Source organism: Macrotis lagotis, chromosome 3, assembly GCF_037893015.1.
Source record: "Macrotis lagotis isolate mMagLag1 chromosome 3, bilby.v1.9.chrom.fasta, whole genome shotgun sequence".
NCBI classification, from domain to species: Eukaryota; Metazoa; Chordata; class Mammalia; order Peramelemorphia; family Peramelidae; genus Macrotis; species Macrotis lagotis.
Genome location: NC_133660.1, coordinates 289,347,585 through 289,375,061, shown reverse-complemented (window position 1 = coordinate 289,375,061; position 27,477 = coordinate 289,347,585). Strand labels below are relative to the sequence as shown.

General features: G+C 33.0%; 1 protein-coding gene across 1 annotated transcript; it reads left to right on the top strand.

Annotated features, from left to right (window-relative positions):
* The first annotated feature begins 3 nt into the window (after positions 1–3).
* LOC141519448 (olfactory receptor 14I1-like) lies at positions 4–27,469 on the top strand. Its single transcript, XM_074231688.1, has 4 exons — positions 4–82; positions 685–823; positions 12,244–13,160; positions 27,429–27,469. The coding sequence occupies exons 1-4, from the start codon at positions 4–6 to the stop codon at positions 27,467–27,469; spliced, it is 1,176 nt and encodes a 391-aa protein (XP_074087789.1).
* The last annotated feature ends 8 nt before the right edge of the window (positions 27,470–27,477 follow it).

The window sequence follows — 27,477 nt, the reverse complement described above, 5'->3', positions numbered from 1 at the left end:
GCAATGGCCTATACAGTTCTGCCTCCATTGATCAATCCCATCATCTATAGCCTGAGGAGCCAGAAGATTACAGTTGCCATGGGTAAGATGATCAGGCAGATTGTTTTCCCCCAAGAAAGACATGTTCATCTATGAAATCACAAAAGTGTTGAAGAATATGTATTTGATCCCTCAAATGTGTAAGGTGACATATAAGATAGCCCCAAATGAGGAGTAATTGCAACAAAAAGAATACTATTCAGCAAAACAGCCCCTGAGATGACATACCACATAAGATAAATGAATCAATCATTTGTTTTCATATAACATAGAATAGGGGTGGGTAAATCCCCAGTGTAGGTCATAGAAGGTTCATGAAATCATATGGTCTGGCACTGCCAAAGCCAGCAGGAAGAACTCAGAATTCAATAAATCTAGGGCTTTTTTAGAGGAGAATTCATTGATTAAATATAGCAGTTTAATATTTAAATTTTTGCCCTTGGCAGAAAAAGGTTTTCATGCATCTAACATAGACTCATCTTAGAAGTGGTTATTTTCTATTTTCAAATTTTCATGATGTCAGCCCTTGTCTTTGGGCAACTTTGCTATCAGAAGAATGGATGGATTGCTAATTTATCCCTTGGAACAATGGTAATAAGCATAACAAAAAGCAGTCATAAGAATGCTTGTACCCCCCCACCCCAGACTATTTCTTGTCTTCTCATTGTCATACTCTTGGAGAACCAACCCTGAAGCAAGAGGACTTGAGTTCAAATGTGGCCTCTGGCAGTTTCTACTCTGTGACCTTGGAGAAGGCACTTGATTGTGATTGTCTCCCATTCAGGTACATCTCTAGTTGTTCTGATTCATGTCTAGTCCAGATGGTTCCAGAGGAAATTGAGGTAGGTGCCTTAAGACAGCCTCCCTCACTCAAATCCAATTCACTTGCTAGTCATAACATTACCTTCTTAATATCAGAATCTTCTTTGAAAAGGAAGGATGACACATCACCTTAATCACTCATTTTTATGATAGTGATGTCCTTCTTAGCATAATGTAGTTCTAATCGCCCCTTAAATACACACACATATACAGATACACAATATTTAATTCATAATTATATAGATCTGTATATATATGTTTATATTTAATATTTTTGGGGGGAGCTACATTCTTTTTTCCTACATTTTCTCATTTTTAAAATGAGTTTGTTGGACTTGATGACTGCTGTAGTCCCTTCTCAATTTTTATAGTGTGTGATTTTGGACAAAATCTTTCCTTATTCCTAAAGCTGGATGTAATCTTTTGTTGCACTTAATTGTTTATATATATGCATGCAATATATATTATATACATATAATATGTATATCATATATATATTATATATATTTATCCATATATATGTTTATCTCTTTTTCCTTGAGTTTATTGAATTGTATTTTCTATTACATCTAGAAGTATAAATGCCTTAACTCTCCTAGATAATTTTCTGTTTCATTCCCAATAGCATACAACTAGTTCAAATGGTATAAATAATGGTTCTTTTGAAGTAATCATGTGTATTTTAATGGGCACAATTTGAAGTTACTATTATGCAAAACATGGTAATTTATTGCAATCCAAGAGAAATATCTGGTTTGAATTATAAAAATACAACTACCTCAGGGCATTAATTATTCATGCTAATTAGGACTGCCTAATCTTCTTGATGGCAAAGACTTATTTATTCTTGGCATGTAACATGGTTTTTGAACACAGCAGATGCATCATAAATTATTTTATATTAATTTCAAGCTTCTAAAGCAGCTGTCTTTTACTTAAATTTATATTTAACTATTATCTGGAATAGCATCTTTTAATTAGGAAGTCGTTACTGAAAATATGCTTAATTGAATGGCTGGAGAGAGAGAGAGAGAGAGAGAGAGACAGACAGACAGACAGACAGACAGACAGACAAACAGACAGATATTGAAGGATATAGCAGTATCAATGAATAACTAGTGGATGGATAGAGAAAAATCATTTATTAAGTGCCTTTTTTGCCTTCTAAAGAGTTAAAGATGGCAGAATAAAGGCAGGGACAAACTTTAACTGTTCCAAATTCCCCCTCTAAAAATCCTTTAAAATGATACTTAAAATAGAATTTTGGATTTGCATAGCCAGTGAAAGGTCAAGGGGAAAAAAGTAATTCAACCCACGACTGGAAGGGATGTTTGCAGGAAAGGTTGAACAAGTTAATGGTTATGCCTGGAATACAACGTAGTATAGGTTGCACCCTGGAAAGCCAACAGTGGGCCTTCAAATTGGCTGCATTGTTTCTAGGTTTGGGATAAGAACTCACTATTTAACTAAAATTTTTGGAAAAAAAACTAAGAAGTAGTTTGATTTTATTAAATTTTTTTTTTTTGCACAATCACAATCAATGTAGCCAGGATTAGAAGGAAAGGGGGAAATTAGGGGAAAATTACAAATTATTCTAATAACTTATTTCTCAAATTGTGAAATTTAAATGAACAGAAATCATTTCTTTTTTGATAATGGATCATCATTGCTTTGAGAAAACAACTCTGAGATACAAACTCAATCTATCAGATTGACTAAAAAGACAGGAAAGGAAAATGAAAAATATTAAAGAGATTATGGAAAAAAAATCACTGGGACACTAATCTACTACTGGTGGAGTTGTGAACAGTCCTAAGATCCTTGAAAATAATGTGGTTATTTGTCCTATTGATTAAAAAAAAGTAATTTTTTAAAAAAACTATAGCAGTTCCACTACAATATTTATACACCCAAAAGTTTATCAAATAAATAAATGGAAACAAATACAAAAATATTTATGGCAATTCTTTTTGTATTAAAAAAAATTTGAAAGTGAAGCACGATCATCAATTGAGAAATGACTAAACAAATGTGGTTCTTTATTTTTAAGTAATGACCAGGAGGATATTTTCTGAAAAACTTGGGAAGACATAGTGAAGAGAATAGAACCAGGAGAACATTGGAAATAATTACAAAAATATCACAAGATGATCAGCCATGAATAATTTATTTTCTTATCAGTTCAATGATCCAAGACTTCAAATAAAAATTGGTAACTGCATATAAAGAAGTGATAAAGCCAAAATGTAGATTGAACCCTGCTTTTTTTAATCTTCATTTATTTCTCTTATCTTTTAATGTTTTTATTTTTATTTTGTCTGGGCATTCTTTTGCAACATGATTAATATTGAAATAATTGTACATAATTGGATATGTATAATTCTTATCCAATTGCTTGTCTTTTATAGGAAGTTTCAGGGAGGAAGGAGTCAGTGAGGGAATTTGGAGCTTAATATTAAATAAAAATATCAAAATATTTTTCCCATCCGTTAATTAAAGAACTTAGCTTTGCAATTTAAAGTGCATCCATCCACTATCATTTTTCTTTATCTTTTCATGCAATTTATCATCATCATTTTATGAAAAAAGGGACTTAACTATTAGATCGTATGTTTCATAAGGGTAGAAAAGAAACTAATCTCGTCTTTGTATATTGCAGGTCACACAAAATGTAGGACATGCAAATGTTATTATTCCTGATGTTTCTGAAAGTCTTGATGGGAAATCCTCTAACCATTACTGAAATTATTGCTTTCCCACATTTTGCTTTCCTAAGTATTTTCTTTAGAAAAACTCCTTGCTGAATTTCTGTAACATCTCAGTCATATTTCAAGTCTTGATTGTAAACTCCTTGATTGGCAATCACTCCAAATCCCTCTTTGACTGCACAGCTTAGATCTTCTTCATCTCTTCTCTGAAGCACCAAAGTTTGCCTCACTACTGTCCATGCTCTATGTGAACTTTGTGGCCATCTGTCACTCCCTACCATATAACATTACCATGATGCTAACAAGTTGTCTTTGGGCATCAGTTGATTCATTATACATGGCTAAGGAATCAGAAAATCACATCTGGCAAGATCACTCAGAGGACATTTTTTTTTCCCAAGGAAGAATTGTCCATCCTTGAAAATGTAAAAAAGCTAATATGTTTGGACTGCTCTATGAGCAAGATGTCACAAGGGATAAGATGAAATTGGTAGATAAAGCACAAAAACAATGTTCCAGAAAGCCACCCTCTCAAATATAAATTTACATGGAAGTCATTGAATGAGCCCTTTATTCTGAAACATAATGGCAAGAACAAATGGATACTGTCCACAGTAGAATTACCCTGACACCATCCCTTTGACTTAGAGTAGCACTATCATCAGAAGAATGGATGAAACACTAGTTGATCTCCCAAGCAATAATAGATCAATTTAGCCAGAACTTTCTATCTGTATGGTTGTGTTTTTTCTAACAACACATAGTATACCTTATTACTTTTTTGGGGGGTGGGGTTTACAAGGCAGTGTGGTTAAGTGACTTGCCCAAGGTCATACAGCTAGATCATTATTAAGTATCTGAGACCAGATTTGAACACAGATTCTCCTAACTCCAGGGCCAGTGTTCTATCCATTGCACCATCTAGCTGCCCCATACCTTATTACTTTTATATATTTTCTTCCACTCATTAATATAATGGCCACGTCTTTCCCCTACTGAGGCAACATTAAAAATGCATAGAACACTAAAGACACAGTCAAGTTTAAATTACACAATTATTTGCATTTCCCTGAGCAAGTGGTTTAATTTCTTTTGATCTGTTTCCTCATTTTTAAGTAAGGAACTTGAACAGGATGACTTCTAAGATTTAAAATATTTTATCTCAGTCTACTTTCCCCCCAAATATTGCCAAAATGGTTTTAGACCATCTAGGAGGACAGGTCAGTTGGTAATTCAATAACCACTTATAAAACATATTTAATGTCAGTTATTCTATGCTAAGCACTGGGTATAAAAAGAAAGACCAGTCCTGGTGTTGGATCTCAAGGACTTAACAGTCTAATGGTGAAGACAATCAACACACACACACACACACACACACACATATATGTATGTATGTATGTATGTATGTATGTATATATATATATATATATATATATATGTAGAGAGACAGAGAGAGAGAGAGAGAGAGTTGCCTCCCTTCAAAAAAATAATGCAATTTCTAACCTCAATAGACTTACATTCTTAAAAAAGGAAGAAAAATATCAAGGGAATATAGAGATAAGGTCACCATATCTTATCCCTAGTCTGTAAAACCTAAAAGGGGAAAGAAGTGTATATAAGTTCCGAGACAACTTAAAAAGTTATAATCATTTCCAATAAAATAGAAGAACAGAATTTAGAGCAACATTACCCCAAAACTGGTAATTTGGAAAACTGGTGAAATGTTATAGTATACTAGAGAAAAACCTAAGAAGAATCAAGTTAGTAGCATGCCTTGAATTTCTTATTTTGTTATTTTCTTATTTGTTTGTTTATTTTGGCCAGGAAGTGGGGTTAAGTGACTTACCCAAGTTCAAAAAGCCAAGTAAGTATTAAGTGTCTGATGGCTTCATATTTGAACTCAGGTCCTTCTGACTACAGGGCCGGTGCTCTATCCACTAAACTACCTAGCTGCCCCTCTTGCCATGAATTTCTATGAGAAATGGTACCTTGAAAAAGTAGTTGATTTTAGATAAGTCATAAAATCTTTGTGTAGATTAAAACTTTAAATACCTCAGGTGCAAAGAAGTCATAGAATTTCATTGATAAGGGATTTTTTCATCTTACAGTTCCCTATCCCAGTGAAGGTGAAGACCCTTTCCTTATCCCTGCAAGGGAATTGTTGTTTAATTATGTAAGACACCTTAGGACCCTTTTTGGAGTTTACTTGGCAGAGGTAATGGAGTGATTTGTTATTTTCTTTTCCAGTTCCTTTTTCATCTGAGGAAACAGAGACAAATGAGATAGAGTTTGCAAAGCTAGCAAATGTCCATTTGAACTGAGGAAGATAGCCCAGCAATATAATTCTTGTGCTACCTAGCTCCCTTGACCTCTAGCTCTAGAAGAAGCAAGGTGAGGAGTAAGATTTAGAATCATAAAATAATAAAAAAATTCAAAGTGTCAAGGTATAGTTCAAAACAAATATGGTGAATTGTTTTATTTATTAATTTAAAATGATATAATATTGCTTTGTTGTTATTCACTCATTTCCAGTATTATATAAATCGTATATTTTAGTATCATCATATCATTAACTATTGATCAGAGAAATTCAATTAGAAACCCAAAACTCTGAGTTATCGTGACATCTTTATTAGGTTAGCTAACATGGTAGAAATGGAAAATAACATGCTGGATGTAATATGGAAAAATATAGACACTAATGCAATGTTGCTTGAATTGTGAATTGGTCCTTCCATTCTCGAAAATAATTTGGAGCTATGATCAAAGATCAATACAAAGGGTATACCCTTTGACTCAGCAATATCACTTCCAGGGTTTCTTCACAAAGTGACTGAAGAAAGAGGAAAAGGACTTAAATATTCATAGATATTTTAGCAGAATGTTTTTGTGATGACAAAGAATCAGAAATTGAAAGGATGCCCTCCTATACAGAGAATGGCAGAGCAAGTTGTAATTTATTATTATGATGCAATATTATTGGATTAATAAGAAATAAATAGAAGTGTGATTTCAGAAAAAAACATGGGGAGTCATATCAATTGATGCATAGAAAGCTGAGTAGAATAAGAAAAAATGGGAATCAAAATATTTCAGTAATTTTTTTATCATAAAAACATTAAGTTCTACATTCTCTGATTTAAATTATATATGCATGAAATCATATAAGACATATTCATTATAGTTATTTTACAAAATGGAAGAAAAATAAGAAAATTAGAAAGTTTTATTTCAATCTTAGTTCAGAGTTCATAAGTTTTTTTGAAGATAGCCTTATTCATCATGGATCCTTTTTGTCTCAGATCATTTTATTGATCAAGGTAATTAAATGCTTCACAACTGATCATCATTAAATAATTTTGGTATTATGAACAACTGTGTCTTCATTCACCTCACTTAACTTTGGAACAATAATCCATATGTCTTTCATTTTTTTTTTCTGAAACCACTTTCCTCATTTATCATAGCACAATAGTTCTCTGTCACAATGACATATCACAGATTGTTCAGTCATTCCATAATTGATGGGCAACCCCCCTCCCAATTTCCAATACTTTGTCACCACAAAAAGCCTCTTTAAATATTTTTATATTTTGCCTTTTACCTTTGATCTAATTCCAGTACAGAACTAAAAAATATTAAATAACAAAAAATTAAAATTAAAAATGAATTAAGATTTATGAATGAATTAAACAAAAAACAAAGTCATTGTGAAATGACAACATCTTGTGATATTGAATCAATCATGTGACACATCCTTTTACTACACTTTATTCCTGTGATTGGGACCCATGACTAGAGGACAGAGTCATGACCTCTAAAATTTCCATTTAATGGGGGAGGCTAATATTGTCTTCTCATTTCCTCCCAATTTGAACTTCTTCCTCTACCCTAAGGAGAGATGACTCCCTTTCTTCCTCATATCCTCATTTCCTTAACAAATACATTAGCTCCTAAAATAGACTAAGTATTCAATAAATATTTATTGACTACTGACTAAGAAGCTCTTCGATGGAGAGACACCCAATGGCCTATACTTTGAGGCAGATATTTTAATGAGACTAAAGGGAGAATAGACTGTGTCCTTTCTAATGATTCTCAAGGGATGGGTCAGAGAATTCATAGGAAGCAAGGAGATGACGCTGTTTGTCTTGAATCCTCTAATGATTTCATAATACCTTCCCCAAAAGACACAGAGTAATATATATCACCAGTTCTGTAACATAAAAATCAACAAAATTCTCCATATTTCCTGCAGGTTCATAGGTTTAGACTTCAGCACCTTGTTGTTTTTTTTGAGTATGCCAATGAGAATGGAATTAATTAGTTAGGAAAGAAATATTCTCCAGATTATGTGTATTATTACAGCTAGGTAGAGAACCTAATGCCAATAACAACTTATTCTGGATCATATATACACCAGAAAAATATTCCAGGTGTTTTCTTTATGATTATGGTTATTTTTTTTGTGGCTAGTCAGTTTGCTCAGGGACTTAATGTGCAAACTCAAAATCAAAAGAATGATCTTAGTGGAAGTGATTTTTTTTTTGTTATATGTAATTTGGCATTATACTGCAAATAACATAATGGATTGAAATTAAGGAGGAACTTATTCCAAATTCTGCTTCTGACTCTTATAGGCTGAGATTGTCTGAGATTGTCTTCATTTCCTCCTGTACATATGTCATTTGTGCCTATTTATTTACTTGTTTTCTCCTCCCCATTGAAGGTGAGTATGCTGAGGTCAAGAGTTGTCTTTTGCATTTGTTTGCAACCTCCAGGCTTACCACAGTATCTGGGACATAGGAGACACTTAATAAATGTTTGATAATTGTGAATTCATTATTGGTAAATCTCAGTCTTGTTGATCCCTCCTTCACATGCTTGTATCATGTGCATAGTATCATCTTTGTAGCTCATCTTAGATGACATATATAGAGTGTTTTGGGAATCACTAGACTTACATAGATATATCATGTTTATTTTTCTGATATATGACACATTTCAGTTCTACCTTTAATTAATTATAAATTTGTGTTATTGATCACAAGGAGAGTTGGACAAATGAACCAATTACTCACTTTATTTATCTATAGCTTAATCTTTATGATGAAATGCTATAAAGATGTCTGGGGGACATAGAAGTTGTGTGTCCATTCTGACTTCATTTTTCTGTTTCCAATATCCTCTTATCTGTATTTAATTTTGTTACAACAAAGATGGTTTGAACATTTGACCTAGTTCAATGGAGAGTGGGTTGACTTAGGAAGCATAAGACAATTATTTAACCCTGGCTTTGTCATTTCCAAACTGGGCAACCTAGAGTCAATCTTTCCTTCCTTCATAAATAAATGGTCTGGACAATTAAAATCTATGCTCTCTTCCAGTTTTAAGTTTTTGCTCCCATGATCATATTTGATGAAAAAGACATATTTAAAGGGATGATTGACTTCATCAAGGATCTCAGAAATTTCCCAGTATTTTCAAAGAGGCTGTGTAAACTTCATTAAATCTTTTATGTGGATATCACTTTGAATGGCTTGAAGTCAATTCAAGATCTTTTAGAGTCTACTGAATAGAAAATTAAAATTTACATAAGCAGGAAATAAAACAAATGTTACTCAATTCTCAGGAAAAATTAAAATTTGGAGCTTGCTGATTAGACCAGAAACTAGCTAAATTTATATTTTTCATGTTGTCCTCTGAGAATTCTAAGTCTGGGCCTTATTTCTCACTTTTGGTTATATAGGAAGAAAGGGATCCCTGGAGCACAACAATGAATATTTTACTTGCATATATGGGTGTGAGTGTGTATGTATGCTTTGTATTATGTGGATGTGTGTATAAATAGGAATGTCTATTGGTGCATCTATGTCACAGATGAATTTATATGGTTCTACCAATATGGCAAGAGGTAAAATTATGCTAGGTTTGTGATTTCAGGCACAGTTGTTTAAATGGCTGACCATTGACACAAATAATGACAAATGATGTTTAGGCAGTTGGAGAATGAATTGAAGATGACTTGGGAGTTCAGCTTTGAAGGAAAATTTGGGAAAGAGAATGAGATCCAAAAGAATATTTTTGATGAAGTAGAAGGATGATATAGGCATTTATCTATCATCCTTCTATCTATCCATCTATCTATCTAGCTATCTATCTAGCTATCAGTCTGTCTAGGACCACTCTCTCTCTTCATAAACAAACATATAAGTACATATATTTGTAAAGAAAAATTGTTTAGGTTTATATACACACTATATATTTCCATATGTTTAGATTGTACCAATGTGAATAAAGAATTAAAAACATATATGTAAATATATATCATTCAATATGTCTATTATTTGTAACAGCTAGCTGTATATCTATTCATTTATTTCTTTGTTATCTATTGCTTTTTTCTCTCTCTCTATATATATATGTATATGTATTTATATATCAGTATTCAAACTTTATCTCTGCCTCTACCTATCTCTCACTTTATCTTTCTCCCTCTCTATCATCTCCATCTCTAACTTTAGTTGTAGCTCTGTGTCTTGCATTGGTAGCCATATCTTGATCTCCAGCAAGTGCCTTTAGAAATAAAATCTTAATGCCATTCCTAGTTCCTTTTAAAAGTCAGGTAGTTAAATTAAAAAGTAGCTCCTCTGGAGAAAGAGATTCATTTCTCACAATAAGAAATTGTATGGAAAGGTTATAAGAATTATAAATATTGCATCTAGTAGTATTGATTATATTGTCCAAATGACTAATTTTATAGATCATGAACCTGTCTTATGCTTCCTAAGTCAACCCACTCTCCATGATTATAAGGACTAGAAATATTGGATCTAGTGGCATTGATATTGTCCAAATAACTAATTTTATTGATCATCCAGAAGTGAGAGATAAATAGATGGCATTAAGCGTAAAATGTCTTGGGGGTGGGTAGGTGGCACAGTGGATAGAGCACCGGCCCTGGAGTCAGGAGTACCTGGGTTTAAATCCGGCCTCAGACACTTAATAATGACCTGGTTGTGTGGCCTTGGGTAAGCCACTTAACCTCATTGCCTTGCAAAATTCTAAAAAAAATAAAAGAATAAAATGTCTAGAAAGGAGTAAAATCAACTGAAAAATCAGATCTCTTGAATTCCTACTTCTATCATATGATCATTCAAGAAGATATGAAACATTGCTATCTTCAGAGGAGATCTCTATTAACTATGTTAAAGATACCCTCACTAGAGCAACGAAAATCCTTTTTTACATTAGTTATGGTGAGGATTCTCAGTGAGTGAGTATTAAAAGGGAACTAATTCAGATAGAAGTTCTGCCTGAAAGTCTTCTGCTAGTCATTCAAATGTGGGAACAAAAATGGGACCTCTGTTTCTTTTTAAGAACACAAAGTGATTAGTGTGGACACTCTTAGCAAGAATGAGGAAGCATATAGGAGCAGTAAAATGTTGATAAATAGCTTATTTATTAACTCAGAATCAGTAATTGAAATGCTTATCAAATGGAGAGATGAGGTAAGCAAAGGAATCAAACAAAAATATGACTAGCATTTTAGAAGAGATGGCATTTCTACTCTGTTCCATTCTGTTGAGTATAAATTTTAAATACTAATGCTTGATCATCTAAATATAAGATAGAGTAATTGATGAGCTATATAACACTGTCTGAAGTCAGGAAGACTTAATTTCATGAGTCCAAACTTAGCCTTAGATACTTGCTGGCTGTATGACTCTGGGCAAGTCATTTTATCCTGTTTGTTCGATTTCTCATCTAAAAAATGAGCTATAGAAGGAAATGGCACACTATTTTAAAATATTTGCAAAAAAAATACTCCAGAGGGAATCATAGAGAACTGGACACCAGAGCTCAACAACAGAGTAATCACTATTTCTGGTTTCATAGCAATTTGAATGTCTGTCTTCTTTTGAGGAAAAATGGCTTTAGAGTCAGAATAATTGGTTTCAAGTTCTGAGTTTACTACAAATGGTCTTGTTAGTTTGGATAAAATGATCTCTGTGGGCCTTGCTTTACCACTGTGGGATAAAATACTAGCAATAAAATTAACAAATTATATGATGCATGAATTTTTTCAAATCACTGTCCTCAACACAACCTTATTAAATAGGCAATAAAAATATTCAATTATTTCCTCCTCATCTTTATCTCATTCTTAATCTCTCAGCATATGGATAAATATAGATATTTCTATATGCATACATGGGTAAGTTTATATAGGAAATAGATATATAGATATGTATTTGCAAATACATTTATTTATATATGTGTTTACATGTGTATAAGTGTATCTACATATATACTCACACACATGTGTGTGTTTCTGCAAACACACATTCTCTAATTTTATTTCCATCCCTAATGCTGATGGTCCTCTTTATTACCTTTATAAGTGGTACCATTTATTCTCCAGGTTAATTATGTATAATTTACTCTGTCATTCTGCATCGCTAAGTATATATAACACTGTTCTGGAACTAATGGATATATCTTAGCCTCATCATTTTCTATAGCAAGTTCTGAATTCCCCTGGTGTGATTTTCTTTTGTTCACAAAAAATGGGACAGGATACTTTTAAGGTTCTTTCTGAATTACTACTTTATTTCATTCTTTTCAATATATTTTTTGTTACTCATAATGTTATTTGATTTTGATAAAGTTTTGGCTCACCAGCAGGAATGAGCAACTTCTCCATCATCACAGAATTCCTCCTCATGGAATTTTCCAGTATGCGCGAGCTTCAGGTCTTACATGCTGTGCTATTCCTTCTGATATATTTAGCAGCCCTTCTGGGAAATTTTATCACCATTGCCGCCATTATTACGGACCCACACCTCCACTGTCCCATGTACTTTTTTCTGAGCAATTTGTCTCTCCTGGATATCTGCACCATCTCAATCACACTTCCTAAATTCATTGTGAATTCCTTGTCTGGCATTCAGTCCTTGTCCCTCCTTGGCTGTGCTGCTCAGATCTTCTTCTTTCTCTTCTTTGGAACAACAGAATTTGCTTTGCTTGTGGCCATGTCCTATGACCGCTTTGTGGCCATCTGCCACCCTCTCCATTATGGCATCATTATGACTCCAATACGTTGCCTCTGGGCAGCAGCTGGCTCCTGGCTCAGTGGCCTTGTGTATTCAGCTCTCCACACAGGCAACATGTTCCACTTACCCTTCTCAGGATCCAATGTGATCCACCAGTTCTTCTGTGATATCCCTCATGTCTTGAAAGTCGCATCCTCTGATGTATTTCATGCTGAATTTCTATTAATTGTAGCAAGTTCATGTTTTTTGTTATGCTCCTTTGCCTTTTTAATGGCCTCATATGTTCGCATCTTCACCAGTATCCTCAAGATTCCTTCTGTGGAAGGACGCTATAAGGCTATTTCCACCTGCTCCCCTCAGTTGGTTATCCTCATGTTGTTTCTCATTTCTGCAATGATTGCAGTCCTCAGGGACACATCAGACACATCACCTATCCAAAACCTTTTAATAGCAATGTCTTATACAATACTACCTCCATTGATGAATCCCATCATCTATAGCTTGAGGAACCAAAAGGTCACAGTTGCAATGGGTAAGATGATCAGGAGGATGTTTGTTTTTTCAAGAAAGTAGTGTCCATCCTTGAAAAGATAAAAAGAAATCCCTGAATAAGGTGTATTTGACATGTCTAATGAGTAGACAGCAATAGGGAGAAATGGGAGTATTACATTAGACAGGAAGAATAAATCATTTATTTTCTATAACCTAGTCCTATACTATTAGTTGTTATTGTCTGTATTTCCATTATCATGAAAACAGCCCATTGTCTCTGGGCAAAAGTACTATAAGAAGAATGAATGGAACAATATTTGATCCCCAGAGAAATGGTAAATAACCTTAACCAAAAGCAACCAATAAAATGGTAGTGATATTTCCCCCTTAACTTGATTCTTGCCTTCTCACTTTCATATTTTTGCATCATCATGTTGGTAATGTTCTTCTCCTTTCTCATGTTGAAGTTATTCATTCTTCATATATATCTATATATCTGTATATAGATATATATATCTATATATCTGTATATAGATATATCTGCATACATGCATGCATGCATAGATACACATATAAACATAGAGTTCAGAGATACACATATGTGTTCATGTGTATCTGTATGCATGCATGGATGTATGTGAGCTTGTTTATATACATATATATATATATTTCTGTGTGTGTATGTGTGTGTGTGTGTGTGTGTAATAGGTCCTTGGGAACTTGAACTCTTTGAAGTAAGTTGCTCATTTATAAAATGAAGGGATTAGACAAAGGGGTTAGTCCTTTCACCTCAATTTTGATTTTGTGATTTTGCACAAAATATATTCTCATATATTGGGCTAGAAATAATCTTTCATTGCACCTGATTTTATACATTATTTTTCTTTGCTTCCCATGTACTTTTACATGTTGCTATCTATTGCATCCAGGAGTATGTGTCTGATAGATATCTCCTGGTGGATTCATTGTTCCCTTTGCAATAGCATACAGTCAGTTCAATTGTGACAAATAGTGACTCTCTTGAAGTCATCAAATATTTTTTGTTCTTTTTAATTTTTTTCAAATATTTTTTAATTGATAGAATTTGAAACTGCAATTATGAAACTGCAATTATTTTGCAATTATGCAAAATAATGTAATAGGTTCTAGATCAAAGCAAATAGCTGATGGAAATTTTTAGAATGCAACCATTTGCTTAGTTTAAGTGGTAGTTAAAGTTCTTGATGGCAAAGACTGTTTTTTGTCTTTAAGTTGATTTCTGCCTTTTATTTCTAGCACTTAATAATAAGGTATTTTTGCACATAGTGGGTACATCATAAATTGCTGTATATTAATTTCAAATATCTTAAGTACAGAAGCCATCTTTCACTTAAGTTTATATTTTTCTTCCATTTTATATTTATCTACCTACTATGCTTTTCTTAGAATATAATTGATATAAATTTATTTAATTGAATAGCTACAGAAACATAACCACAAACAGAGACAGAGACCGAGAGATGAGAGACAGAGCAACAGAGAAGGGGAGAGGGAGCGATAGACCGAGAGATACAAAGAGACAGAGCAAGATAAATACAGACATAAAGATACAGAAACATAGAGAGAGGCAGAGAGAAACACAGAAAAGCAGACAGAGATAGAAACAAGGAAGAGGACTGAGACAGAGACAGATAAAGCATCAGACACAGAAAAACAGAGATTGTCATATGAATGGATGGATAGATGGAAGGATAGATGGATGAATGGATGAATGGATGGATGGTTGGAAAGATGAATTGGAGAGAAAAAATAATTTGTAAGTGCTCATTTTTTGCCTTCTAAAGAGTTACAGAGAGTTGGAAGAATAAAGTCAGGGATTCTCCTGATCTCTTCCTTTCCTTCTTAAAAAAACTGACAATGATTCATCAGATCAAATTCTAGCATGGAAAAACTGTAAAAGGTCAGGCTAAGAGAATTTTCTAGCTCAAGATTGAAAAAGAGATTGGTGGGAAAGGTGTCTCACTTCCAGGGTGATGGTCAGTTCTAGAGTGTAGGGCAATGCAAGATTTATACTACAAGGCTGCAGTGGGCCATGAAAGTCGTTGGATTGTTCCAGGTTTTTGAGGCAAGATCTCACTATTTAACTAGAAGTTATTTTTTCAGAAAGTAAGATTGAGCAGCAGCTCATATCTTATCCTGAGATAGAGGGAAAATGGGTACACAATTTAGACATAAAGGGTGATAATTATTACAGAAAACAAAATGAATAATTTAATTATATTAAAATTTTAAATGCACAATTAAAAGCAGTGAAGCCAAAATTAGAAATAAAGCAGTAAACTGTGGGGAGGGGGACAGATTAAAACCAGTTCTCTGTTAAATTTTTCATTTTTTTGAGTATATAAAGAAATAATTTAAATTTTAAGGCCGAGATGTTATTCTTCAACTGATAAGTAGTAACTATTGATTAGGGGAAACAACTTTGAGGTATAAACTTAGATCTATCACATTGGCTAATATGATAGGAAAGGAAAATGATAAATGCTGGAGGAATTATACAAAAAAATGGGCCACTACAGAACTCTTGATTGAGTTGTGAACTAATACTTCCATTCCTGAAAATAAATTGGAACAATGTCCAGTGAACTAAAAAGCATAAACTCCCTCTGACCTATCAATACTGTATATAAATACTGTATATAAAAAAGTTCAAAAAATTAAGGAAAAGGAAATATGTACAATAATATTTATAGTAGTTCTTTTTGTGGTGGATAAGAATTGGAAAATGATAGTATGATCATCATATAGAGAATGGCTAAATAAATTGTGCTTTCTGATTTTTAAGTAAAAATATAGTATACTAAGAAATGATGAGTAGGATGATTTCAGAAAACCTAGAAAGGCATATAAATGGCCCCAAAGTGAAGTGAGGACAACCAGGAGAACAATGCAGACAATATCAGAAATTTAATGATCCAAAAGATATAATGAAAAATGTCATCTATCTGCAGAATGACATAGATTTCAATTTGATTTCTTTTCTGTTTCCTTTATTTTTCTTATTTTTGTTTGGTTTTTCATGTGGTTTTGATTACACAACAGTTAATATGGAAATATGTTTTGCCTTACTGCACATGAATGATCTATATCAAATTACTTGCATTTTAAAATTGGGAGGGCAGGGAGGGATGGAGAGAGAGTAAGGAATTTGAAACTCAATATTTAAAAAAAGCATATAATAGATTAAAAAAGCATAAAGATTATCATTCAAAAAAATAAAGAACTACAGATGTAAATACAACGAATCCAGATATTTCCAGGATATGCCATTATAATAAATGGAACCAAAACATAAAGGGAACTGGAAGGGGCTATTGCTAAGGAGAGAATGAAGTCCAGTTCATGAGCTGAAGTAATGAAGCCTCAATTGCTGGGTCTGTCATTTAAGGTTTATTCCTTTATTCCATTTTTTCCATTCCATTTTTCTTCCTTCCTTTCAGATAATAAAGAACATAATTTTACATACCCAAATATACCAACACTCTATCATTTTAGTGATATTTGTCATTTAATTTGTCATGTAAGTAATACTTAAAATATGACTTAATCAACTGCTATATGTTCCATAACAAAAGAAGTGATCATTTAATTTTGTCTTAATGGGGAAATCTAGTTCATATGACAGAAAGAGGTGCAGGTCTTACACAAAATATTTTTCCTGCTGACTTACCTGTTTATCCTGAAAGTGAATTCTATCACTATTGTTGCAATTTTTACTGTCCCACACTTTTTGGTTTCTTATGATTGTTTTTCTGAGTAACTACTCCTTGATGAATCAACTGCTATATATAGCAAATTGCAGTCCTACTTCAAAATTTGATTGTAAATTCCTTGACTGACAATTAATCCATCTTGTATCTTGGCTGCACAGCACTTTCTCTTTGAAGTTACAAAGTTGAATTTGCTAAGGACCATGTCCTAGGACTATTTTGTGGATATCTGTCCCCTCCTACTCTATGGCATCTCCATGATGCCAATTAGTTGTTTTGGGGCACGAGTGGACTATCATCTATTTATAGCCTGAGGAATCAAAAAGTTGCAATTGCCATTGGTAAAATAACTCAGAGAACATTTTTCCCCAAGAAAGAAATGTCTATCCTTTAAAACATAGAAAAGGTAAGAAATTTGTCTATGGACTGTTATATGTACAAGACAACACAAGGCATAGAATAAAATTGCTACATATAGCAGCAAAACAAGGCACCAATGAGAAGCACCCCCTTAGGTTAGACAAAATTTTATATTGAAGAGAATGAAGAAATCACATATATTTTAAACATAACAGACACATTTTACAAGTGGTTATTGAATGCAGTGGAATTATCCTGACACTCCCCCATTGACTTAGGGCAACAGTGTCATCAGAAGGGATGCAATACTAGTTGATTCCCTGGGCAATAATAGATAAGTTTAGGTAAAAGCTGCTCTCATGATGGTTGTTTTGTTTTTTATCAACATATTTATGCTTTCACATATTCATGTCTTTCATTTCATTGACCATTATGGTGGTCATAACTTTCTCATACCTATGCATCATGATAAATTGATAGACCATTGTACAGGCAGTTCTAGGTTCAAATCATACAAAAATAGTTATATTTCCATAAGCAAGTGGATTAAATTTTTTGTATCTAAGCTTCCTCATTTTTAAATGAAGTAGTTGTGCATTATGGTTTAACTCTTTCTGTTTGGGATCATGCTATAGCATGTTTATTCAACTTTTATTTGTTACTTCTTGTTTTCAGTTCATTTATTGGGAAGGTAGGAAGATACTAACATAGGCTGAAAGTATAATGGATCCCTTGTAAAATTCATATTTTGGCCCAAATTTGGCACAAATAATTCAGCACTGGGACTAAAGGGAAAAAAATTCAACACTGATAGAATTAAGGCATTTTATTCCAGTCTATTTTCCCCCCAAATTGTAAATCAGTCTAAATCCACCCGGAAAAGCCTGCAAAAAATGATTTTAGAACATCTAGGTGAAGGAAAAATTTCTTTGTCACTCAATAACCATTTATGAAGAATATATTATGTCACAAGTCCGGCATTAAGCACTGGGAATGAAAAGTAAAGACAGAGACAGTCCCTTTGCTTAAGGAACTCAGTTTTCAATTGGGAAGACCATAGACATGGATGGATAGATAGATAGATAGATAGATAGATAGATAGATAGATAGATAGATAGATAGATGGATAGATAAGATTTGCATCTCCCCCCAAAAGCAATAATTTTCTTAAACTCATGGAGTTTATATTCTAAAAGAGTAAAGGGAGCTAGAAGTAGGAGCAGATATCTTCTTCAAACATTCCCAACATAAAGAGTGAAAGACGTGACGAGGATAACTGAAAGACCCTCAAAAATTATAATCTTATTCAGTGTCTCACCAGTCAAGAGATTAGAATTCAGAACACCATTTCCCCAAAGTAAGTGGGTAAGAATACTGGTGGGAAGGTGCGCTAGACTGAACAGAGTAAATTACATAGCATGACCACAACTTCATTAAGAAATAGTGTCTTGGGGGCAGCTAGGTGACTCAATGGCTAGAGCACTGGACCTGGAGTCAAGAGGACCTGAGTTCAAATCTGGCCTCAGACACTTAATAATGACCTAGCTGTGTGGCCTTGGGCAAGTCACGTAACCCATTACCTTAAATTTAAAAAAAAAATTTAAAAAGAAATAGTGCTTTGAAAACTAGAGGATCTTGAATAAATCATTAAATCTTTCACTACTTTAGAAAACTCATTAAATGAATAAGTTAAAATTTAATTGTAGACTTGCATTGTTAGAGGGACTTTCTTCAGTTTAAAATTCTTTATCCCCAAAACATTGATGTTACTTTTCTCACCCCTACCTATGAGGGAATTGCTGTTGTTTGTCTTCAATTGACTTCATTTAGGGTTAAGATAATGGAGTGATTTGCCATTTCATTCTCCAGCTCATTTTTCACATAAGGAAACTGAGGCAAACAGAATGAAGTTCCATGTCCATGGTGAATTTCCATGCACAGATAGTAAATGTATGGTCTCTGATTCAAACTAAGAAAGCTTGTTCTTTTTAACTCCAGTCCCACTGCTATATTTCCTTTGCAATCTAGCTATACTGATATCTACTTGTGTGCAAAAGGCAAAGCAAGATGAAATAATGTGAACTAAAAATAATAAAAATTCAAATACAGTAATAAAATAAAATGAGAAATTTTTGTCTATTGCTTTATAAAATGACATGTCAATATTATTTTATTTTTGCTCAGTCATATTTCAGTTTTGTTATATGAAAAAATATTCCCAGGCACTATTAAAGATGGTGACTTAAAGACAGATACTTAAAAACAAACAAAAAAACCCCCTTAAAATTACTATGTCATATGAATTGCAATAATGCATTAGAGAAAAGTATAATAAAAAATGCTGGAAGTGATGTGGAAAAAAAGGAGACATAATCCATTGTTGGTTAATTTGTGAACTAGCCCAAGCTTTCTAGAAAATAATTTGGAGCTATGCTCCAAGGTCTATAACACTATGCATTTTCTTTGACTCAGCCATACCACTTCAAGGACTATTTCACAAAGAGATCAGAGAAAAAGGACAAGAATCAACCTATGCTAAAATATTTGTAACAGCCCTTTTGGTGCTTTCAAAGAATGAGGCATTGAGGCAATGCCCATCAATTCAGGAATAATTGAAAAAGTTTTGCTATATGATTGCAATGGAATATGATTTTACTATAATAAAAGATTAGAAAGATGATTAAAAACATGAGGAGACATATCAACTGATGTAAAGTAAGCAGAGCAGAATGAGAAAAAATAGGGGAATTAACACTATTTGTTATTCTTAATTTTTTTTTTTTTTAGTTTTTGTTAGGCAATGTGGTTAAGTGGCTTGCCCAAGGCCACACTGCTAGGTCATTATTAAGTGTCTGAGGTCAGATTTGAACTCAGGTACTCCTGACTCCAGGGCCGGTTCTCTGTGCACTGCTCCACATAGTCACCCTTATTCTTATATTTTAGATATTTAAACAATTGAGTTCTAAATTCTCTCCCTTTGCTCCCAGTTAATGAGACAGTAACTATCATGGTGTCAATCACACGTGAAATTTTGTAAGGGTTAGATCCATATTAAACTTTTCACAAAAAGGAAGAAAAATAACAAAGTGAGAAAATTTTATCTCAGTTTGAACACAAGTACATTAGGTCTGTCTTTGGAGGTATATAGCATCTTTGATTATGAGTCCTTTGGAATTGTCTTCCATCACTTCCATCATTGTATTGACCAGAATAAATGATGTTTGACAGATGTTCAACAGCATAGCTGTCACTATGTACAATCATCTCTTGTTTCTGTTCACTTCACTTTGAAGCAATTCATATATGTGTTCCCATAGTTTTCAGAAACTATTCCCCTCATAATTTCTAATAGCACAATAGCTCTCCAATAGAATTACATAGTTCAGTTTTCACAACAATAGTATTCCAAAGCATTCATATTTAGTAACTTGGTCAACCATTGCTCAATGGATATTCCCCCAATTTCCAAACTTTTTTACCACCAAAAGATCTTCCATATATTTGTTATGCATAAAAGTTTTTTTTTCCTTTTTCTAATGTCTTTTTGAGGTATAAATCTGAAAAAAGGAATGCTAGACAATAATTTTAAAAGAGAATTATTAATAAATGAATTAAAATTTGAAAAAACAAAATCCTTGTGAAATGACATGTTCTTGTGATATTACTCACATCTTAATACTACCCTCTATCCCTATGATTGGGTCCTCTCAAAGGAGGGCAGAACCATGATCTCTAAAACTCCAATTTAGTTGGGGAACTCAACACATTCTTCTCCTCATTTCCTTTAGTTGCACTCTTTTTGTATTTCTTCCTCATGCCCTTATGCATGATGGTCTCTATCTTTCCTCCTCTTTCCCCTATTTTCTTTATACTTAACACAGTGAAAAACATATAGTCAGAATTAAGAAAAAATGTTCATAGACTTTTGACAAAGACCCTCAATGACTGAGAGACTCCCAGTAGGTTAGACTTTTTATGACTGATATTTCAATAAGACTAAAAGGGAACTTTTTTACCTTGTTGTTTATGAGACTATGCCCTTTCTAATTATTCTCATGGGATGGGTCAAAGAATCCTCAGAATCTGAGGGAATGATGATGTTTACCATGAATACTCTGGTGATTTCCCAGAATCATCTCCAAAAGATAAAGGGAAACATATTTAACCAAGCTCTATAGTGTAAGAGTATCCAAAAATCTCCACAATGCTTACAGATTCAGAGATTTATGCTAGTCATATTTTGGAGCATGCCAGTGAGAATGAAATTAATTGGTGATGAAAGAAATAGTATGCAGCTCATGTGCAGAACTTTTCAGTAGTTAGAAAACCGAATGACAATTACAATATATACTAGAAAGCAGACATAGCAGAACAAATAATTCAGGTATTTTCATTATGATGATTTTTTCCCCTCTGTGCCGGATCAGTTTGCTCCAGTGCTGAATGTATGAATTCAAATTCACAGGGATGGTCTCAGTGTAAGTGATGTTTTTATTCTCAGATGTTACTCAGCATCATACTGTAGAGAGTATGGTGGGTTGGAAACAAGTAAGACTTTAGTCCAAATTCTGCTTCTGCTGCTCATGACTCGGTTAATCATTTAGGCTTCTCTCAGGACTTAATTATTGCCTTACTTTCTTCTCCACATTGCCTATGAGTTTGTTGAGGCCGGGGGCTGCGTTTTGCCTTTCTTTATAACTCTGGTGCTTACCACAGTATCTGGGACAAGATTAATAGATGCTTGTTGACTCCCTGTGAGCTGAATGTGGGGGTAAACCTCAGCTTTGCTGACCCTCTCCCCTCAATAAGCCTGTAATCATTTACATAGTATTATCTTTATAACTCACAGAGTCATTTTGAGGCCAATCAGAGATGATATATGAAACATACTTTGTGAATCTCAAAAGTGTTATTTTCTGATCTATGAAGATAGTGCCCCAAGTCTATCTTTAATTATTTGCAAATGTGTGTTATTGATCATCACAAGGAGAGTGGGACCAAGTGAGTCATTTCTTTGCTGTATATTGTTTCTCTGCATTTTCATCTACATGATGGAGTGCTACAAAGATACCTGAGGGGATACGGGAGGTGGATGTCAGCTGTAACTTTTCATCTCTTGTTACCATCATCCCTTTATTTGTAATTTGGTTTCATTGCAAAAAAAAGAGAGGTTGTACTTTGGAATAAATTCTTTGGAAGAAATGCTGACTTTGGAAGCAGAAGACACTTACTTAACCATGGCTTTATCATTTCCAAACTGGGCAACTTAGAATCTGCCACTGCACGCCTCTATTCTTGCTTTGTAACTAAAAATCTTGGATAACTGAGCTCTCAGCTTCTTCCAGCTTTGAATTTCTGCTCTTATGATCATATTTGAAAGATAAAGGCATAGAAGGGTGCCTGACTTCCCTGGGAAACTCAGCCATTCCTCAGCTAAGTTCAAGGAACACATATGATCATTAGCAACCCTTTTAAATGAAAACCATTTTCAGTGACTTAAAGTAGATGTTAGATTTACTAACATCTACTGACCTGAAAGTGGCCATTTAAAATTGTGGGAAATAGAGCAAATATTATTTAATATTTAGTGAAAATTAAAATTAAGAGACTCCTGTTATTACTGAAAACATTTAAATATAGCTTGTCTTATTTTCCTCTGAGAATTGTCATGTCTTTCTCCTCTTTGGTTATTGAGAGGAAAGCAAAATCTGGAGCACACTTACATGCATTCCCATTACACATTTGTGAGGATGTCTTTATGGCTGTTTATGTGTAAACATGAATGTGTATAAATGTATGGATGCAATAGATAAATATATATATATAGTTCAAGAAGTGAGATTATGTTGGGTCTGTCTATTCAGAGACTGAAGTTTTCAATTTTCAGTTCAATTCAGCAATGTTCATGAAATAGTTGAAAAATGAGATAAAATGATGGGATATTTGGAAGGTTGAAAAATGAATTCTAAGGTTGAGTTTGTTTATAATATGGGAGAAAGTTGGGAAAGTGGTTTAAGTCAAGAAGGTTAAATGAAAGACTGATAAGATTTTATCTATCTTATATAGCATAAAAGACACATGTATATATCTATATAAACACATACCTGTAAATTTTTCTTTCAATATTTCCATTTCTAACTCTAGTCCTCATTGATATATCTTTTGATTTTTTTCTCTATCATCTATCTCTGTATATTTGTATATTGGAGTATCAATATATCTGTCTCTACCTCTATTTCTCTTCATTTATATCTCTATGTCTATGATATCCATCTCTAAATCTAACTCTATCTGTTTCTTGCTCATCTGCATTGGTAGCTCTATTTCTGTCTTCAATGAGTGCTTGTAGATTAAAGTCACAATGTCATTTCCAATGCCTTTCCAAAATAAATTATCTCTTGTAGCAGTTCAAAGTCATGTAGCTGGACTATGGAAATAGACAGTTTTCACACAATAAGAAATAATGTGCAGTGATTATAGGAATTAGAAATGTTGACTCTAGAAAGGGGCAGTGCAGATTATTTTGTACAAACCACTATTTTATGAATACTGCTCCTGATATCAGAGGAGGCAGATGGGAGAGATGAATAGGAGACACTAAAGTTACAATGACTAGGAAGGAATAACATTTACTCTAAATTTAAGATGTCTTGAATTTCTCTTTCCATCTTCTGATTAGTAGAGCTTTACTGTGTCAATTTAAAATCAGGCATGATCTCAGTGTAAGTGCTTTTCTGTCTGACATTATCTTCAATTTTTCCTGTACTTATATCTTTTGTACACTTGTTAACATGCTTTTCCCTCTCCATTGACTATGAGTTTGTTGAATCCAAGAGCTGTCTTTTTCTGTAACCACTCTTTCTTACCTAAGTAGTTTCAATAATGTCTGGAACATAGGAGATACTTACTGTTTGGTGACTTAATATAACTTGACTATGGGTCAATCTGGAGACTATTTCTTTCATCAATAACTAATTTCATTTTCACTGCCTTGCTTAGAAATATGACTAGCTTAAATGCCTGAATCTACAAGCATTGTGAAGATTTTTGGCTATTCTTAGGTACATGTATTTTATCTTTCTCATAGATGCTCAGAGATTGTATATATATATATATATATATATATATATATATATATATATATATATATATATATATATAAAATATATATATATATATATATATATATATAACAATGTGAATCTCAAATATTTGTCAATAAGAATCCTGGTCCTTTTTCTGATCTACAATGATAGACCCCAGTCCTGTCTTCAATGTATTGAAAATTTGTATTACTGATTACAAGGAGATTTGGACATGTGGATCAATTCCTTGCTGCACTTTATTTATCTGTTACTTAATGTTTATGATGGAATACTACAAAAATACTTGGTGGACAAAGAAGTTGTGTGTGAATGTGTTTAGTGGAGGGAGTGCTGATTTTGGAAGTAGAAGATAATTATTTAACCCTGACTTTGTCATTTCAAAACTGGGCAACCTAGAGTCTGAGACTGTACATCTCTGTTCTTCCCTTGTAAATAAAGGGCCTGGATAATTGAGTTTTATGTTTTCTTTCAGTTTGAGTTTCTGTTCATTTTTTCATCTTTAAAAGAATTTTCTATGTACAGGATTAATTGACTTTACTGAGGGTCTCAGCAATTCCTCATCAGTTTTCAAAAAAGATGAGTGACTTTGTTTATTGTGGAGATCACTTTTGGATGGCTTGAACTAGGTGTTTGATTGCTAGATTCTTCTGAATGGAAAGTGGAAATTGATATGATTACAAAATATAGCAAAGACTACTCATTCTCAATGAAAATTAAAATTAGGAACCTCCTGAAAATGTTATGAAACAATGAAAATTTGCATTATGTATTGTGCTCTGAGAATTCTACGTCTATGGTTTCTTTCTCACTTTTGGTTATAGAAGAAAGTGAAACCTAGAGCACATCAATATATTTTTGCTTATGTATGTTTCTAGATATATATCTACATATATATATATCTATATTTGCGTGTGTGTATATATATATATATATATATATACAAACATATATATGTGTGTAAGGCAGGATGTGAGATTATATATTAATTCAATACAGTAGCATTGATTTTTGGCAGTGCTATCAATATATTCATACTGAATAAACTAAATGATGAAATATTTTGAAGTTTAAAGAATGAATTTTAATATTGAGTTGTAATTCTGGAAAAAGACAGGTCTAAATGAGTATTTATCATTAAGTGGAAAGATGATATAGGTTTATCTCTCTATTTATCTTTCCATCAATCTATCATCTCTATTTATATTCACATAAATATATACATAGAAATATATTTCATAACTATAAATACACATGTGCAACATATTTACATAGCATTAAAAGATACATAGTTGTTTATAAATATGTACATACATATCCATATATCACTCTTTCATACGCTGTTGCTGTTTGTAGCATCCATCATTACATCTCTCTTTTCTTTTATTATTCTGTCATCTATCTCTCTATCAATCTCTCTATCACTATCATTTCCATCTCTACCTATGTCTCAATCTTTATATCTTTCACTCTTTCACATCTACACTGGTAGACATAGTTAGCTCTCCAGTTGTCAATAAAAATGAAATTACAATGCTCTTTCTAATTCTTTTTCAGAGTCAATTATTTCTTGTAGTATATCATCTTCAGAGTAGCTTTTATAGGTAAATAGATTCCTTTCACATAATAAGAAATAGTATGCAGAGATTATAGGAATCACAAATGGATCTAGTAAGGACAGTGCAGATTATATTGTTTAAGCCTCTAATTAAATACATCCTGGCTGTTGTGATAGGAGGAAGCAAGAAGTAATAAATGAGGAATTGATCCTAAGGGTGAAATGTCTAGGAAGGGGGAAAATGGGCTCTAAAACTCAGATCTCTTGAATTCCTAATTCCACTGAACCAGGGGGAAGTCAAGTGTTAGTCTAAGACTGCCTTGTTTAACTAAGGGGAAAATGCTTTAATATGAACAAGAAGAAACCTTATTCACCATTTTTACAGTAAATATTCATATAAATTCATATAGAGCTATATCTATCTATCTATCTATCTATCTATCTATCTATCTATCTATCTATCTATCTATCTATCTATCTATCATCTATCTCTATCTACCTCTATCATCTTATTTATAGGGACAGTGTAATCAAGAAGCTAGGTAGAAAGGTATGGAGTGCGAGACCTGAAATAAGGAACACTAAGTTTCCTGAGTTCAAATCTGGCCTCAGATGCTAACTGATTGTATGATCCTAGACATATCACTTAATTCTCTTTCCTAAAGTCCTCATCTATAAAATGAGCTGAACAATGACAAATGTCTTTTCCAAAAATGCAAATGAGATCCTGAAAATTATTCAACAATGACAGCAGCAGAAGCAACAACAATGACAGGGTAATCACTGTTTCTGGTTTCATAACTGTGCATTTTTATTTTTTCCTATAAATGGGATAATGTTTTTAGAGTCAGAATAATTGTTTACAAGTTTTGAAATACTACTAATGATCTTTGTTATTTTATATAATACACTGAATCAATTTGGACCTTGCTTTACCACTTTGTGAAACAATATTGAATAAAATTAACTTAATTTCTAAAATGTTTGAATGTTTTTAAAACATGTTCCTGGAGACATTTCTATGGAATACACAATAAAATTGCTAATCTTTCCATTATTTTCATCTTTCTCTCATCCATTCATTTTCTTTCTCATCATTTTCTTTCTCTTTCTCTCTCTCTCTCTCTCTCTCTCTCTCTATATATATATATATATATATATATATAGAGAGAGAGAGAGAGAGAGAGAGAGAGAACATATATGTAGATATGTTAAGTTATGTGGACAAAATAAAAGTGTTGGTATGTATAAAAATATGTAAGTATTTGCTCACACATATGGTGCATGTGTGCATCTGTATATACATGAAAACCATTTCCACCCTTGGTGTTCATAGTGCTTGTATTGACTGCGAAATTTTACCATTTGTTTTCCTGAAGTTCATCATATTTTGTTACACCTGTTCATTCTTCAGAGTTACATATATAAAACTTGGTTCCAGATGTATTGGATGCATATTAGCATCATCACCTGTACTGTAAGCTATGCTTTCACCTGCTTTTGCCCTTAAAATACATGATTATTTTTTGTTTGTTCAGGCTTAAAGAGAAATAAGAGTTTTCAGATTCTAACTGAGTGATTTAATTC